The sequence below is a fragment of the Siphateles boraxobius genome, unplaced genomic scaffold, assembly GCF_051911475.1.
Source record: "Siphateles boraxobius isolate OS27281-9 unplaced genomic scaffold, OSU_SipBor_1 12, whole genome shotgun sequence".
NCBI classification, from domain to species: domain Eukaryota; kingdom Metazoa; phylum Chordata; class Actinopteri; order Cypriniformes; family Leuciscidae; genus Siphateles; species Siphateles boraxobius.
The window spans coordinates 18,579,576-18,596,611 of record NW_027508722.1 but is presented as its reverse complement, the minus strand read 5'-3'; the positions used below and the strand labels follow the sequence as shown (position 1 = coordinate 18,596,611).

Below are 17,036 nucleotides of genomic sequence, written 5' to 3'. Positions count from 1 at the left end.
TGGTGCTTCTAAAAGGATCAACTCATCTCACTTTCAAAATATAGTACATTCAAGCTTTTTCCTTCCCAGGCTTCTTTGACACCTGTAAAATGTCAAAAACAAGCAAAACAATGCAAAGTCCTGGCAAGACAGAATATGAAACTATAATTTTTTTTTAAATCACAATTGAGGTTACATGTCTGTCTTAAATTATGCAATGGTGTTACTCACAACTGGTGAATCCATGTGTTACTACTGTAATATTTATTATTATTATTATAACTGTCTAAATTGTTGTTTAAGTACATACGTGATTCTATATCTGAAGAGCTGGACCCTGATAAAATCACAACTCCTGAGGATGCTGTGGCATGGACTGGTGGTGGAGATGCCGGTGAGGAGGGGCCTGACGAGGCCACATGGACTAGTGGTGGAGATTGTGGTGATGGCACTGGTGGTGGAGATTGTGGTGATGGCACTGGTGGTGGAGATTGTTGTGATGGCACTGGTGGTGGAGATTGTGGTGATGGCACTGGTGGTGGAGATGCCGGTAAGGAGGGGCCTGACGAGGCCACATGGACTAGTGGTGGAGATTGTGATGATGGCACTGGTGGTGGAGATGCTGGTGATGGCACTGGTGCTGGAGATTGTGGTGATGGCACTGGTGGCAGAGATTGTGGTGATGGCACTGGTGGTGGAGATGCCGGTGAGGAGGGGCCTGACGTGGCCACATGGACTAGTGGTGGAGATTGTGATGATGGCACTGGTGGTGGAGATGCTGGTGATGGCACTGGTGCTGGAGATTGTGGTGATGGCACTGGTGGCAGAGATTGTGGTGATGGCACTGGTGGTGGAGATTGTGGTGATGGCACTGGTGGTGGAGATTGTGGTGATGGCACTGGTGGTGGAGATGCCGGTGAGGAAGGGCCTGACGAGGCCACATGGACTAGTGGTGGAGATTGTGGTGATGGCACTGGTGGTGGAGATTGTGGTGATGGCACTGGTGGTGGAGATGCCGGTAAGGAGGGGCCTGACGAGGCCACATGGACTAGTGGTGGAGATTGTGATGATGGCACTGGTGGTGGAGATGCTGGTGATGGCACTGGTGCTGGAGATTGTGGTGATGGCACTGGTGGCAGAGATTGTGGTGATGGCACTGGTGGTGGAGATGCCGGTGAGGAGGGGCCTGACGTGGCCACTTGGACTAGTGGTGGAGATTGTGATGATGGCACTGGTGGTGGAGATGCCGGTAAGGAGGGGCCTGACGAGGCCACATGGACTAGTGGTGGAGATTGTGATGATGGCACTGGTGGTGGAGATTGTGGTGATGGCACTGGTGGTGGAGATGCCGGTGAGGAGGGGCCTGACGAGGCCACATGGACTAGAGGTGGAGATTGTGGTGATGGCACTGGTGGCAGAGATTGTGGTGATGGCACTGGTGGTGGAGATGCCGGTAAGGAGGGGCCTGACGAGGCCACATGGACTAGTGGTGGAGATTGCTATGATGGCACTGGTGATGGAGATGCTGGTGATGGCACTGGTGGTGGAGATTGTGGTGATGGCACTGGTGGCAGAGATTGTGGTGATGGCACTGGTGGTGGAGATGCCGGTGAGGAGGAGCCTGACGAGGCCACATGGACTAGTGGTGGAGATTGTGGTGATGGCACTGGTGATGGAGATTGTAGTGATGGCACTGGTGGTGGAGATTGTGGTGATGGCACTGGTGGTGGAGATGCATATTTTTTTGATTACTATTGGCAAAAACACGGTTTTACTACAATAACCATAGTTTTAATATAATAACTATGTATTTTTGTATTTTTTTGTGTTTTTAAACTAGTAAAACCATGGTTATTTTTGTGATTACGAATGTGTGTCAGCTTTAAAATGCATTCAGTAGCCTACAGTATAGTGACACCTGTGACATAAAGTTATGCATCTAAAAACTTGACTAATTTATACTGCTAGCGAATATAAATGTCTTAAATGGTAAATTACAAAGGAGTGGGTGATTACCTCAAAATGTCTAGCCATATTTTACTATTTATGCTAATTATATATATATATATTTTTAGATACAACGTATCAGCGAATTTTTATTGATGGCGATTCAACTTTGCAACATTCATAATTTTCTAAAGTGTGCATTGTTTAATCATGCATTTCCTCACGTTGAATAACTGTGACGATGTTCGGCTGGATTGCCCTCGAGTGTCACTAGAGGGTGCTCCACCCCTGCACTGCCTTCCCTGGGACTGATCATGCACACACCCTGAACTGATTTCACACACTGCGCCTATGCCTCCCAGTCAGCCAATGCGGATCTGATCGCTGTACACCGGGATCAGCTGGATCAACTCACCTCGTCATTGGCAGACTGATCTCATGAAATGGCGTATGTATGACACGCCAATTCGTATTTCCATTTTTGGCGTGCTATCAACACGCATAAGCACTTTTCAGCGTGTTTATCAACGCCGTTGACTTAATGTTACATCACTGTATATATAAATATATGACCTACCCCAACCCCGTCCCTAAACCTACCCGTCACTGGGGTTAATACAATTTATGAGTCTTCCCCTACCATCATAGGAAAAAAAATATCGCTCCCCAGATGTAGATATACATTTTGCTTCGTTTCGCTCTGACATTTAACGGCGTACACATACACGTGGAATCACTCGGACATTTAATGGCGTAGACATACACGCGGAAGATGACGGTTCGTTTCAACGTGGACATACACGCGGATAGCTAAAAATGCGTATAGATAACACGCCACTTGACTTGAAAGTGGCGTGTATGTTTACGCAAAGTCATGATGTCATGTTGTCATTGGAGAGGTTGGCCAAAATGGTTTGCGGTCTTCAGGTTTCCACACCGGGACCATCGCAGACTCAACCTGTCTCCACAGTTGTCAGCCCTGAGCCAATCCCAGTTCCACGCCAAGCTCTCCCGGTAAAATTCGACAGCAAGGTTCTACGTCGAGCTTTCGCAGCAATACCGAACACGGATACGGGAGCTGAGATTATGCGACTTCGTCAAGAGGATCGATCGATTGAGTGGTATGTCAAAGAGTTTGTTGAACTGGCACGTTTCACGATAATGAGTACCGAATGTTTAATGGTCTTTTTCCGCGGAGGGTTATCTGATCCGCTCCGGTCACTGATGCCCATTAATGATCCCCACGGTACTTTAATGCAGTATATTGACATGGCCCTTCTACTGAGTGGTTCTGCTCTCGCTGTGAGTAAGATGGAGAAGGAGCTCCACGACGCCGCGGCATTCACTGAACCAGGGTATAGTCATGTCACGCTTGACGAGCTGGAGAATCCTCACGTCACACCTACCATCAAAGCTGCCATCGGATCGGTCTATTGCTACCCAGGACTGGTTTCCAGCATGGCTGATCCTCCACTGATCTCAACGCGGAAGTCCATAAGGGTCGCCGTTCCAGGGTTCCTTTCTGCCGAGCCAGAGCTCCACGTCAGCCTCGACGAACCTGAGCTTCGCGTCAGCCTCGACGAACCTGAGTTTAACGTCTGCCTTGACGAACCTGCCCTTCACGTTAAGCCTAGACGAACCAGAGCTTCACGTCAGCCTCGATGACACAGAGCTTCACGTCAGCCTCGATGACACAGAGCTTCACGTCAGCCATGACAAGCTTGAGTTTCACGCCTGCCTAGCTGAACCAGAGCCTGCTACCGAACTGCCAGAGCCGCCTGCAGCCGAACCTCCGAAACCTTTAGTGAAGCCGGCAGCCGAACCCCCGAAGCCTCCAGTTCCAGTCTATGTCCCCGTAGGTTCCCCCAAGTATTTTTTGGAGGGGGGCAGTAGAGGCAACGAAGGGACAATGAGGGGCGTGCCACCGTGGTCTCCTGAGGGGTCGTCTCTGCCGTGGCTGCCCGTGAGGTCTTCACACCCAGGGAGGCCTGAGGGGGCCCCACCCTGGCCATTGGTCCATCCTGTTCCACCCTGGCCTTTGGCTCATCCTGCTCCGCCCTGGCCGCCATCACGTCCTGCTCCGCCCTGGCCGCCATCACGTCCTGCTCCGCCCTGGCCGCCATCACATCCTGCTCCTCCCTGGCCGCCATCACGTCCTGCTCCGCCCTGGCCGCCATCACGTCCTGCTCCGCCCTGGCCGCCATCACGTCCTGCTCCTCCCTGGCCGCCATCACGTCCTGCTCCGCCCTGGTCGCCCACGCTCTGCGGCCCAGGCCCGCCTTGGCTACCTCCTTGTCCCGTTCCCCTGCACGGGCCTGGCCCTCCGTCCCTCCCCCAGGATCGTGTTCACTCTGCCCCCCACCTGGATATTCTTTGGAGCGTCTGGAAGCCGCTCCTTAAAGGGGGGGTTATGTGACGATGTTCGGCTGGATTGCCCTCGAGTGTCACTAGAGGTTGCTCCACCCCTGCCCTGCCTTCCCTAGGACTGATCATGCACACACCCTGAACTGATTTCACACACTCCTGTTCCCATTGATCACTCTCACACCTGCATCGAGTTCCTCACGCAGCTCCACACTCATTTATACTCCACTCTAACTATCACTCATTGCTAAGTCTTGTTTTACTGTTGTGGACATCACCAAGCTTTTCCTAGTCTAGTCCTGTCTGTGTATCTGACCCATCGCCTGTTTCCTGGATTCCGTCTTGTCTGCCGCCTGCCTCTGTCTTCCCGCCTGGTTATCGGACTCTTAGTATTGCCTTGTCTCCTATGCTGTGTTTGCTGTCTGTGACCCTTGCCTGTCTGACTACCCTCTAATAAACTCATGCTGCGTTTGGATCTACCTGTGTCTGGTTGTATCATGACAATAACATTGCAGTCAACTATAAAGTAGTATATTCTGTACTTTTTTAACTTAAAAGTACGAACGCAAAAAGCAGGGCTAGATGTTGCACGTGCACCTGGCGGCCTCACCTTTAGCATATGAGATACAAATTTTAAGATCAAACTTTAGACCATTTTTACAAAGAGAACTGATAAAATAATCTTAAATTGTAAATGTGATTTTTTTTATGGCTCTTACCTTGGAGGTCAAAAGTGTTGGCCCTTTTTTTAAATTTGATTTCTCCGTTTTGGAATACCAATCAGGGTATGAACCATTTGTTTTATAATTCAATATTTTTTGTATATGTCAGGATCCATGTTAGTCCCCAAAAAAATTCAACAAAATAACCCAGTCAAGAAACGTCTGCAAGCTGGTGGGGTGAGTGGGTGAGTCAGTGGGTGAGTGAGTGGGTGGGTTTACATCCATACACCAGGAAAGAACTTTAACAAAAAAGTTTCATTTCATTTCAATTAGTGGTAGGAAATCCCTTGGTTCTGGGTAACTTTATGTACAGTATAACATGTATAACCACAAAAGACAGTTGTAAAAAAATAAGAAGATTTTATTAACAAAAGATACTACAATACTACAAATACAATACAATTAAACTGCTAAGAGAGCTTCAATGCACAAGTATGGTAAATATGGAGTATTGAAAGTACTGAAAATACAAGTGAACTATGTATGGTAGAATGTTATCTGTTATGTAATAGGGTGTAAAATATCTGATGTCTAATTTAAACAACAACTAAATAACAATTTGTAAAAAGAAATCTGAAAAACTGATATGTTAAACCATAGGCAGTTAACATGAACATACACAATATACAATAAAAAGAGGTTTGGTAAGTCAATAGTCAAGTTTCATGCAGTCGCATGAGTAGTCTGGTGATGGCAATATCATCGACTGGTAAGGTGTGCTGCAATGGAGAAGGAGTCAGAAGTGTCAATGATCATGCATGACCAGTCAATCACATGCCACAACTGTACTTGTGAGTTTTATAGTTGCTCTGGCCTGAACCTCAGAATGAGAGTAGATTGGGTTTGCTGCCTGGTACCCAGTCTGATACCGAGGTCTCCTCTCTCCTGACCTGGAAAATCTACTTTACACTGATCCAACAAATTGAGTTTTTTTGGAGTTAGTTGGAGTGTGATAAGTGTGATAAGTGTAATGGGGGTTATTAACAGTTGTCTGGCATTTTTCCTAGTATTTATTTATTTTAGGTTAGCAAAAAGAAAAAGAAAAGAAAAATTGTATGATTTTGGCAGCACTACAATGTGATATAAAGCACAAGTGTTCAGATTCATTCATAAGTATTTTACTTAAGGGAGTATGATTTTGGCAACACAGCTGAAATCACACCCCCCACACTGATATCCCTTTAGCTGGGTCAGAGACCCAAAAAACTTATTCTGGAGACACATCTCATCCTAAAGACTACCTGCAAAAAAGCACAAGTGTTTATTCATTCATAAGTATTTTACATAAGGGAGTATGATTTTGGCAGCACTGTTGTTATAAAGAAAATGTGCAGGCAGTAAAGTCAAATGACAAATTTGTCAACATCCCTTTAGTAATGATGTTCATGTTTAGGTGTAGGCTACCCTTACGAAACTAAACCATTGTTTTACTACAAAAAACACTGTAGATTTTCAAAAACACTGTTTTATAATACTGTAGTAAAAACACAATACAAGCGAAAAATCACAGCTAGACAGTCCAAGTTATAAATCATACGAGTTTGGTCAAATACATGATCAAAGACAAATAACTAATAAATACATGATCAAAGATCAACACACAAATATTGCTATCATGTAAAATCTCTTACGTTGTCTGATGCCTGTCTGTTTCGAATTGACGTCATGCGCGTGCTCGCGAGGGCAGTCAGATTCTGGCAGGGAGTCGGAACTCGTCCCAACACATGTGCTTTGTGGCCAGCTTTATGCTTTAGCTAACTAATCGAATATCGTGACTCATCCCTATTTTGTACCAGGCCATTTATGGTTTTTCATATTGTTCAATAAAGTTCTTGGTAAAAAAGAAAAGAAGCTACTGTGCCTATATTACATACTGTATGTTATTTTTCCATACTGGAATGTCCAGCGCGAAAGGTTTATGCGCAAGTCTTCTTCTCGGTTTTTAGTGTATCTGTGTCAGAAATACAGCGCCTCATACTGGTCTGGCATGTAAACTACATCGGTTTGAGTCGGTTTCAGTGGTTTCGTGTACGCAGATATTTCTTGAGACGGCGCCGTGTTTACGGAATTTTTTTTTAGAACGAGGGGGAAAAAGATCGGATAGGGACAGCTCTGGCTTTATGTGGACGTGGCCTTACTTTTCAAAATTAGTACTAAAACAATCGCTCTTCTCAACAGGGAAAGCTAGTATGTTTGCTTAGCATAACGTTACCGTCAAACACTACAATTTATGAGTTTAGTATCATACGTTGCTCCAAAATTACAATGTCAGTCATGTTTGAAATTATTTCTGTGGTTTCATGTTGCAATTATGTTTGTCAGTCAGCAAAAGTAAAATCACACACTGCTCAATTGAATATGAAGGCAAATGGTTTGCATTAATTCAACCACATTTATCAATTCAATATTAAGCCCAAAATAGTTTTTGACTCACCAATCGGTAGATTAAATCCATCCGCCGCTCTTTCCTCGTGAAGAAGTCGATCACATATTTTCTTTCATACCAGACTGCAGAGTTGCCAACTCTCACGCATCTGGCGTGACACTCACGCATTCAGCCTCAATCTCACGGTCTCACGCTCAACAAAGAAATCTCACGCTAAATTAGACATTCTTCGGTGCAGTATTTTGTTTTTACTCATGTGCACTAATTTCCGATTTACTATAAGCAAGTTCAGGCTCTTAACTACTGATTGGACCACTGCATTTTCTCACGCAGAGAAAAATCGAGGACAAAGAGGACACTGACACCGACAGGGGTCTCCAACACGACGCTCGCGAGCTACCAGCTCGTGGCCTGATTGGAGGTAGCTCGCTAAGGGGCCGTTCACATATCGCGTCTTTTGCGCGCTCAAGTTCTTTATTTCATACTGTCTATGGTTATTTCAAACGTAGGAAGCTCGTAATTGAAGCGACGCGCTCATTTTTTCCAGGCGCAGTGAGATGAAAAAATGCATTATCTACTAAAACTTCTTTGTCATTGTGGAGAGCGCAGTGCATGGTTGCATAGCAACGACAGACGCCACGGGAAAATCGGACCGAATTTTACTATTAATAATAAAATATAAGCTAATGTGCATTTTAAACGTCAGTAATTTATCTTTTTTGACTCATTCTTTTTATAAAAATGATTAAAAGGCTGAAATATGCAAGGTTCCTTTTTATAAATCTTTTTGTCAAAACTTTATTTGAACTTGTAGGCTACATATACTAGTAGATTACATGTCCAGTACTCCTTTAAAATCGGGCCATCATTTTTAATGTTGTTATTTGAATGTTTAAGTAAACAAAAAGTGCATATTAATGCTAGTTATATTTGTTATTTGCTGGTTTTCGACATAAAACTTGGTGAATTGATTTTATTGTGTAGTATTAGTACTTTTTGAACAGGATTCTGTGATAACCGTGATCATTTTGGTCACTATAATCATGAAATGAAATTTCCATGCCATTTCATCTCTAGTTAAGATGCACTATAAAATCAACTATAATTATGTTTTGTTTTTACAGTATAATATGCAAAGTACAATTTTCTTTTAAAAAATGTATCTCTGATTCTGTTCTTTTCTCTGACATTTAAGGGTGACATATATGGGCCTACAAAAACTCTTTTAGGTCTAAAACCTAAAAGATAGTTGTTCATATGAGAGTTATGAGACATTAAGAGATTAAAGTATTGTATTACATGAGTAGCTCTCGGCCACTATCTTTTTTTAAAAGTAGCTCTCAAATGAAAAAAGGCCGGAGACACCTGGACTAGACAGAGAAGGTTACTTTTGATATGGAACAAATTCTCAGCTGTCAGATGTGCGGTTTGGCGCTCTTAAATGTGACAGCTCGCTATAGCGCGTGAGTTCAAACCAAAATCAAACTATTTTGGGCTTAATATTGAATTGATAAATGTGGTTGAATTAATGCAATTAATGCATTTGCCTTCATATTCAATTGAGCAGTGTGTGATTTTACTTTTGCTGACTGACAAACATAATTGCAACATGAAACCACAGAAATAATTTCAAACATGACTGACATTGTAATTTTGGAGCAAAGCATGATACTAAACTCATAAAGCACTGCTTATTCTACCATTTGATTTTTATTTGATTATGCGTACTGCCACATTTGTAATCATAACGTCTAAACAATTGGAATAACACACATAATGCATATATAAAAAACAAGAATAAACAGTAAAAAACAATTTTGGCAGGGTAGTGCCTTTTGCCTGAAACTTGTCAAACTGTGCAGCCTCTCTCTGCTCAACCCGTAAATAAATCCATCGATCTTTTGCCAAGCGTGTCAGAGGTTGCGGGTTCTAATCCGCACTCGTATCGTTTTTTTTCCTCTCATCAAAACTGAATATGTTCATCAGTGGTTACAGTCTATATCAAGCAGGGACAAGTTTGTGTGCATTTTATTTTGATATTTCACCGGAATGAATAAAGAGTCTCCGCAACAGCGATAGATTGAAGAGCGCATCCGAGTGAAGACTGCGCGATCCTGTATCCATGACACTGATTGCCACGGCAACGAGCGCTCAGCTTGAGTTAAAAAACAACACATTTAGCACTAGATCTCTTATTTAATAGCGAATTAAATGAATGCACTGCTAGTTAACTTGATATGTTTTATTTATTTATATTAGGTACATCCGTGGCGCCTCAATGTTTCAAAAAGTGGTGGGTACAAAATGACTCATGACGAAATATTGTGGGGACGCGTAGGCTACCCACCGTCCCCACCGAAATCAACGCCTATGTATTTGATAGAAATCCTCCGACATTTGTCTTCAAAATTGCTAATTCGCAACCAGTGTTTTGTTTAGCTCTTTCCTCTGAGCTTCCACGTTCGTCATTAAGCTGTGCATCGGGTCAGTGCGTCGGGTCAGGTTAGTCTTCCACCGTAAATCGATGCGTACGGCCATCTGGTGGAAGCTAGTGATTATAGTTTCTAAAGTTTTAAATATGGGTATTTTCCTTACACAAACACATGGCTTCACCTCAGAAGGCCTTTATTTACCCCCTGCAAAAGTGGAGCACTTTTATCGTGGATGGATGCACTTTTTTGGGCTTCAAATTTTCTCCAGCCATTCACAATTATAAAGCTTGGAAGAGCCAGGACATTTTTTAATTTAACTCTGATTGTATTCGTCTGAAAGAAAAATGTCATACACCTAGGCTCGAGGGCGAGTAAATCATTGGCTAATTTTCCTTTTTGGGTGAACTATCCCTTTAAAGACATAAATCGGTTTTATGAAAATACTTGAGATGGCTAGATATATTATCGCTATAATCTGTTTGTCTTCATGTTTCATCAATCAAAACATCTCTATTTGCATGTTATTGTACCCATATTTCCTGAAATGTCATAAGTTTAATACTTCTATGAATCTCACTTGTGGACTTTCTGCACGTGGGATGAATCAGTAGGCTATGTACTGGGGTTTCAGTATGAACGAAACAGATGAGGTGAGGGTTTAGCGCTCCATATCGCTATCATCTCCCCATTTTGGGTAAAAATAGAAAAATAATACTAAAGTACTTTGTAACATATTTACTTGAGTAGTTTCTAAGCAAACTACTTATTTACTCTTCATATTATTTTTCAGTTCTTCTACTTGTACTCAAGTAAATTATTACTTAAGTAGCAATACTTTTACTTAATACAATTTGTTAGTAGGATAGACAGTACAGTTGAGACACTTTTTGCGTATTGATTTTTCACACAAAAATAGATAATGAAACGAAGTGAATTTCTACATGACATGCCACATGACATTTCATTTGCTTGTAGACTAGATATTATCAATCAATAATATCCATAAGTAGTTTATATTTTCCACAATTAGCTCATAAAAATAAGGTGCTTTTTGTCTCAACTTTGTCTCAACTGTACCCATGTGTGGTACAGTTGAGACAGTACCATGGTACAGTTGAGACACCCATTTTTAATGATGAGGTAACTAAATGTTCATTGCAAATATAATACATAAAGACAAATAAAGAAAAAAAACAATTGGGCAACATGTTTATTTATTCATCCATTTAAATTAATTAATTTTATTTAAATTAGCACTGGTTAAAAATATATAAAACAGGAACAATATATTTAATATATTTATTAATAATACACAGTTTAAATATCACAAATATCAAATTTTATTTTCATTTGCGTCCTATGCTGGCTAATTACGACGTTAAACCTGTTATCATAACACTGAAAAACTAAACAGTGTGTTTCCTAATAGAAATCTATCGGGGGTACAATTGAGACACGTGTGTCTCAAACATACTTTGCTGGCCACCTTGCACATTTCTTTAGATTTTGCAATGATCTTGCATGACACAATACCATGAAATATGCCAGTTTTTAGGGCACAGAACGTTTATAATGACACCAGTTACGTTTAACAGTCACATAAGGATAATAAGCTATTCATAGTGTGCATGGTGAAGTGAAAGTCTTATTCTTAGAAAAAAACCTTTTGCTGATATCTTCGGATCGGATATGTTTACGTTGTTAAAATTTCCCATGATCAAAGAGGACACTAATACACATGTGCACAGCAAAAATCACAACTTGTGTATGCTGCACACGCAAGTTATTTAAGGTGTCTCAACTGTACTCATGTCTCAACTGTACACAGCTGAACACTGGCTGTGTCTGAAACTGCCCCCTGTAGCCTACCCATAGGGCAGTAAATGAGGGAACAGCCATTTCTGGTGTTAGAAACCATACTTGACGTTTAATGCACTCGTTCGATCCCATAATGCACTGCAATAACGAGTGTACTGATATACACTTAACGGGAGAATAAAAAGAGAATAAAAGAATAAAAGAGAATAAAAATAATGCACTGTAAGGGTCATGCCGAATAGATTCCCGCGTCTTCGCAGCTGAATCATCTATCCATCCATTTACAACCTGCAAAATTACAACCGGGTCCAAAATGTGGTTACCCTACAGCGTAGAGGTGTAAATTGATTTATAATCCATTATTCAATTGTTTAATTAAGGTTTATACATTTTAGTTTCCATGACAGATTTCAAGATAAATATTTTAATTAGCCTTCCATTGGAGCAGCCAGTTTGCTAAGTTTCAAATAAACAGCAAGAATAAACTTGCAAGCCTTCCTGTGCACTCGTGTCCGAATTTACTCACTCGTTTTTATTCACTCCTTCAAGTGGGTTATTTGTAGAGTAATGTAGGGAATGGTGAATTTTGAAGTGTAGCCTACTTCTGTCACTTTTTAAGTATTTTGAATAGTGACTTTCTAAGGCTGAAGATCTTGATTAGCTTGATCAGGTGTGTTGGGTTATGTCTAGAGTGAAAATCTGCCAGAAAGTGGACCTTAAGGCCTGTGTTATTAGAAATCTGAAAACATTTTGTGTTAGGCTACTGTATGCAAAAATCAAATCTCTTTTGTTGTGTTAATGGACGGAATAATATTGTTAAGAACTATTGAATAAAAACTTGAGGAGGAAAAAAGGGATCCTATATCAAATCCCTGTGGGCGTAGCCAGTTTACTTCAAATTGAATATGATTGATCCTGTTCATTAGTCCACATACAGTAGAGTCTGCAAATGTCGTACGGTTAGCTGCCGCATGGTGGCGAAAGAAGATTTTGGGTGGCAAGCCAAACGCTAACGAGTCTATTACAAAGTGTGTTCTGTGAGAGATATCTTTAACCAGTTGGGGCAGCAGGTAGGAGGGAACTAGATAGGTCCGGATGAAGTGACACAGTCTATGGTTGAAAAACAACAAGAGCAGGATCATCTTGACCTATTCCTCCTCCTCTTTCACAATGAGCGTGCACGGTAACTAACCATGTATTTGCAATAAGCAAACATACGATTCACAGCAGATGGATTACTTAAAACTAAAGAAAATGCGTACTGCATAGAAAGGAAGAGAAGGAGACAAAGATAATCATGAACATGGCAACACCTGTAAGTTGATCTCAGCCCTTGTAAACAGTTTTTTGATTCGGTGTCCTTCGGTTCAAACATGCTTAGCATGTTTGAACCGAAGGAGACAGAAAACAGTAGAGTCTACTGTATTGTGTTTAACCTTATGTTGTAGCCTACATAGCTATAATTGGATCGCTGACAACAGAACCGCATTTAAAAAACTAAAAAACAAGAGTAGTTCTCGACTGAACTTAACAGATTGAGAGCAGCTAAAAGGTTTTGCCAACTTTAAAACCCCCAGCATATCTGAATGCATTAGCAAACTCAGATGATCAGCAGCTCAATGTCAAAGCAGGAGGTTTCGGTTTATTTTTTTTATCTGCGCGCGCGCGCGCCTATTCATCTCATCTGTTTTCTCTACAGCTGTCAGATGTCCCACCCACTCTTTTACTTTCCATTTCGCTATTGTTGCAACATCATGTGAAAACCCAGCATGTGACTGCACATTTAACACACCACTCTTTACAAGTCCACTCATAAGTAGCTGTATTTAGACATTCTACAGTTTGTCATTGAATCTTGCTAAGTTTGTTTTTATTTTAGACAAACATGGTGGAGCCAGACCTGCACGGACTGTTTGAGGATAACAAAACCTTCGACTATTACGATTATGAATACAAGGAGGTGGTCTGCCCGTCCAGCACAGTGTCTGGTGCCTTGGCGGTTTTCATTCCCCTGCTTTACTCTGTGGGGCTCTTATGGGGGCTGCTGGGAAACGGACTGGTGCTGGTAATACTGTGGCGTAAGAGGCTGAACCTGAGTGTGATGGACATCTTTATCTTTCATCTGAGTGTATCAGACACACTGCTGCTGCTTACACTGCCTCTCTGGGCTGTAGATGCGGTTAAGGGATGGAACATGGGCAAAGGGCTCTGCAAACTGGCTGGAGCTCTGTTCAAGGTGAGTTACTGTATAGGCTTCTGGATCGCTCTGATAAGTCTGTAGACTTCACTGCGTTGAATGCGGATATAATAAGCATGTTTTTATCCATTTTTATATTTTTGGGGGGGATAAAGTCATAAATGGCATGGTAATACAGCAATCCTGATATCAGTGAAGAAAAAAATCTTTAATATTTCATATCATTCTTTTTAAATTGTCTGCTGAATCTAAGTTGTTTGGTGTGACCAACATGAAGAATAAAAACATAAAACAAGATAATTTGACCTTTTTATGACAAGGCAAAGTTAGTTCAGGTTGTAAAATGTCATGTGGTGTGACTCCCCAAAAACTTGATATATTAATGATACTTATGAAATAAATAAGGTAAAAATACCTTTTACCTTTACAGACATAATTTTTGGTCAGGCTGTCATACGAAGAAAACATGTTGAAACGTTTTTGAAAACCATATGAGACCAACATACTATGTTTTTAAATTGTATTTCCTTTTTTGTATTGTGGACATTCTAATGTGTCAATGACTTGGGTACTATAGTATTGTAATAACTATTCTCTTTCAAAAATCTCTTGAGATCAATTTCTACTGTGGTATCGTCACGTTGGCCGGCATCAGTGTTGACTGCTACCTGTCCGTCATCCATGGAGTACAGATGTTTTCCTGTAAAAAACCTATAATGGTTTACTGTTCCTGCCTGCTTATCTGGATCTTTTGCCTGATCCTTTCCATCCCTGATTGGATCTTTCTGAGGCCCTTAAAGGGTGAATGTATTCACTTTTATACACCTGATTCCTGGCGTCTTGCCTCTCGTTTTCCACATCTTGTGAGCTTTGTTGTACTTGTGCTGCTGTTCTGTTGTTTCTTCGTCCTGCTGAAGCTATGGCACGACTCCAAATGCCAGAAGAAGAAGGGCCGAAGTACAGCTGTCATTGCAGCCCTTGTGCTTGCTTTCTTTGTTTGCTGGACACCCTACAACATTACCTTCATTGTTAACACGGCTCAGCCAATGGAGAGCGTCTCCTCAGCAGGGGCAGATGAGTGTAAAGGGAGGCAGTGGACAGCTAGCAAAATAACGGCCATTTTTGGGCTTCTCCATTGCATTGTCAATCCTGTTATTTACCTTTGTCTCTCTAAAGAGTTCCGGCGACGCGCATTGACTATAATAAAGTTCAGTGCTTGTAAAACAGACAGTAATGAGGTTTCGCTTTGGGACTCTAGTGGAGTAAACAGTAATGCTTCTGTCCAAGAGGAGCAAGGTTCACTTCAACCTATGAATGACATTAAACCATCAATAAAAACACAGGATTATGATACATGAATCATGAATACAATTCATGACTGCTGGATGCTCTGAATCTCATAATTCCTGAAATGTATTTTATGAATACGTTATTTAACATAGCACATAAGCATTAGATAATTGACATTACTATGCAATAATAATGGTGGACGACAAAGAGACTTCCAGAGGGTTTTGTTAATGCATTCTGGTAAATTCTAGCCTGGTTAAAACCAGACCCTTCTCAGTCGTAACTGAGTTAGAGTCTGGGGAAGGTTCATTCACAGCTCATTTCCCAAGGGGCGTCACCAACGGACGTTGCTCAAATGCCTCTGTAAGCATAGACCTTAAAACAAATCAGATCGATCGCCATCTTGTAAAGCCCGCCTCAACGTTTGTGATTGGTGCCTCGATTTGGAAAGATTGGAAATGAGCTTGAATGGGCTCTTCGCCAGACTAACTTGCAGAGCAAATCTAAATTTGCCGGAAGTTCATCTGGGTTTTCTAAGTAAATTTTCCATTGTACTAGATAATTAAGTAAAACATTATGCTCTTATTAAGAAATGCTAGCCAACTCATTTGCACTTCTAATGTAAAATGATTATACTGGTGATTATTGCTCTGTCCAATGTGATATTTATTCATTTTTTCACTGTACTGTAAGTGTTTTGGAATAATATTCCGAAACAATATTTGGCATTTTGGCCGATACTGTGCCTACTTGCCTGATAATAGAACTGTTCATTTCCACTTGTCAATTTCAAAATCAAAATCAAAAATGAATAATACATATTGTAACTATGTAAATGTCAACTATGTTGCATGCATTCATGTATGAACCATACATTACTGCTAGTTGGGAGAAATAGTTTTGAAATGTGTCAGAAGTTCATCACCACCATCAGTGGGTCTGCAGATGAACAATATATCATTTCTGCTCTCATGATAGGAAGTCATGTCAGTTTCTTAACACATCTTTTTTTTAAATGTCGTTAGATCAGTGGTCTCTAGAAGGCTGGGTCCTGTCGCTTACATAAGTGTTAAGGAAGTATATGAATGAACACAGTGCTATTTTAATGTCCCATCTTCACTTTGAAGTGAAAGCTTATTATGTTCGTCTACTTCTGTTTTACTGAAAATATTAAGTAAATGTTTCTGAAAGAAAAAATATTAGAAATAAATTTATGTTTATTAATTGCTCGACAAATGAGGAATAATGATTTGACGTTTTAGTAGTTTCCTGTGAGATGGGGTCATGAAAGATTCTTTTTCCATGTAACAAAAGAAAGTTTTCTTCTAAAATCTTTTGGGGGAAGTACCTTCTTCCTTACATAGCACTTACAGGGTGGATTAGTAATTGGGAAAGACCGTTGTTGGGATTTTTAGGCATAAATCATTTTCCCTTCTCATGAGTGGAATATCCCCAAGGACAGAAACCATGACAGAGAGAAGAAAAAGAGGGGATTTGTATGTGCTCTAGTCGTTGTAATGTACTGCAGTGTAGTGTTCTTCTAAATACTTTAAGGATGTCGTCATCTTTGTTGATGTGTAGTTACGATTTTTTTTAACTTATCTATCTTATATATATTATATCTATTATATAAACTGCCAAAGCACATTTTAATACATGTGATCCACCCCAATGACTTTGTCAACATTGTGAACTTTCAATAGACAGTTTTCTTAGAAGGTGTGTGAAATTTGACCGTGCTATGAAACAGTAAGACTTTCTGGTATACACACAAAAATAAACACATGCGTCTCACCCTCCTCAGTTCCTTTTTCTGAAACAGAACATGTGACGAGCATTACTGTGTAGAAAGACAGTATGATTACATTGTCATACGATCTGATATCATAAGTATTCATCAG

General features: G+C 41.0%; 1 protein-coding gene across 3 annotated transcripts; it reads left to right on the top strand.

Moving 5' to 3' along the window:
* The first annotated feature begins 12,625 nt into the window (after positions 1-12,625).
* Positions 12,626-16,934, top strand: cxcr3.3 (chemokine (C-X-C motif) receptor 3, tandem duplicate 3). 3 transcript variants are annotated; one of them, XM_077209833.1, is made up of 3 exons: positions 12,626-12,831; positions 13,528-13,884; positions 14,460-16,934. In XM_077209833.1, the coding sequence occupies exons 2-3, from the start codon at positions 13,534-13,536 to the stop codon at positions 15,201-15,203; spliced, it is 1,095 nt and encodes a 364-aa protein (XP_077065948.1). In that variant the 5' UTR covers positions 12,626-12,831; positions 13,528-13,533; the 3' UTR covers positions 15,204-16,934. The 3 variants fall into 3 exon arrangements, with proteins under 3 accessions (XP_077065948.1, XP_077065946.1, XP_077065947.1); XM_077209831.1 differs by having other exon boundaries at positions 12,626-12,963; XM_077209832.1 differs by having other exon boundaries at positions 12,626-13,419.
* The last annotated feature ends 102 nt before the right edge of the window (positions 16,935-17,036 follow it).

Bases quoted from the DNA above. Each gene is read 5' to 3' on its own strand.
- cxcr3.3 (XM_077209831.1), top strand. The intron at 13,885-14,459 runs GTGAGTTACTGT...AAATCTCTTGAG, and splicing joins TGGCTGGAGCTCTGTTCAAG to ATCAATTTCTACTGTGGTAT.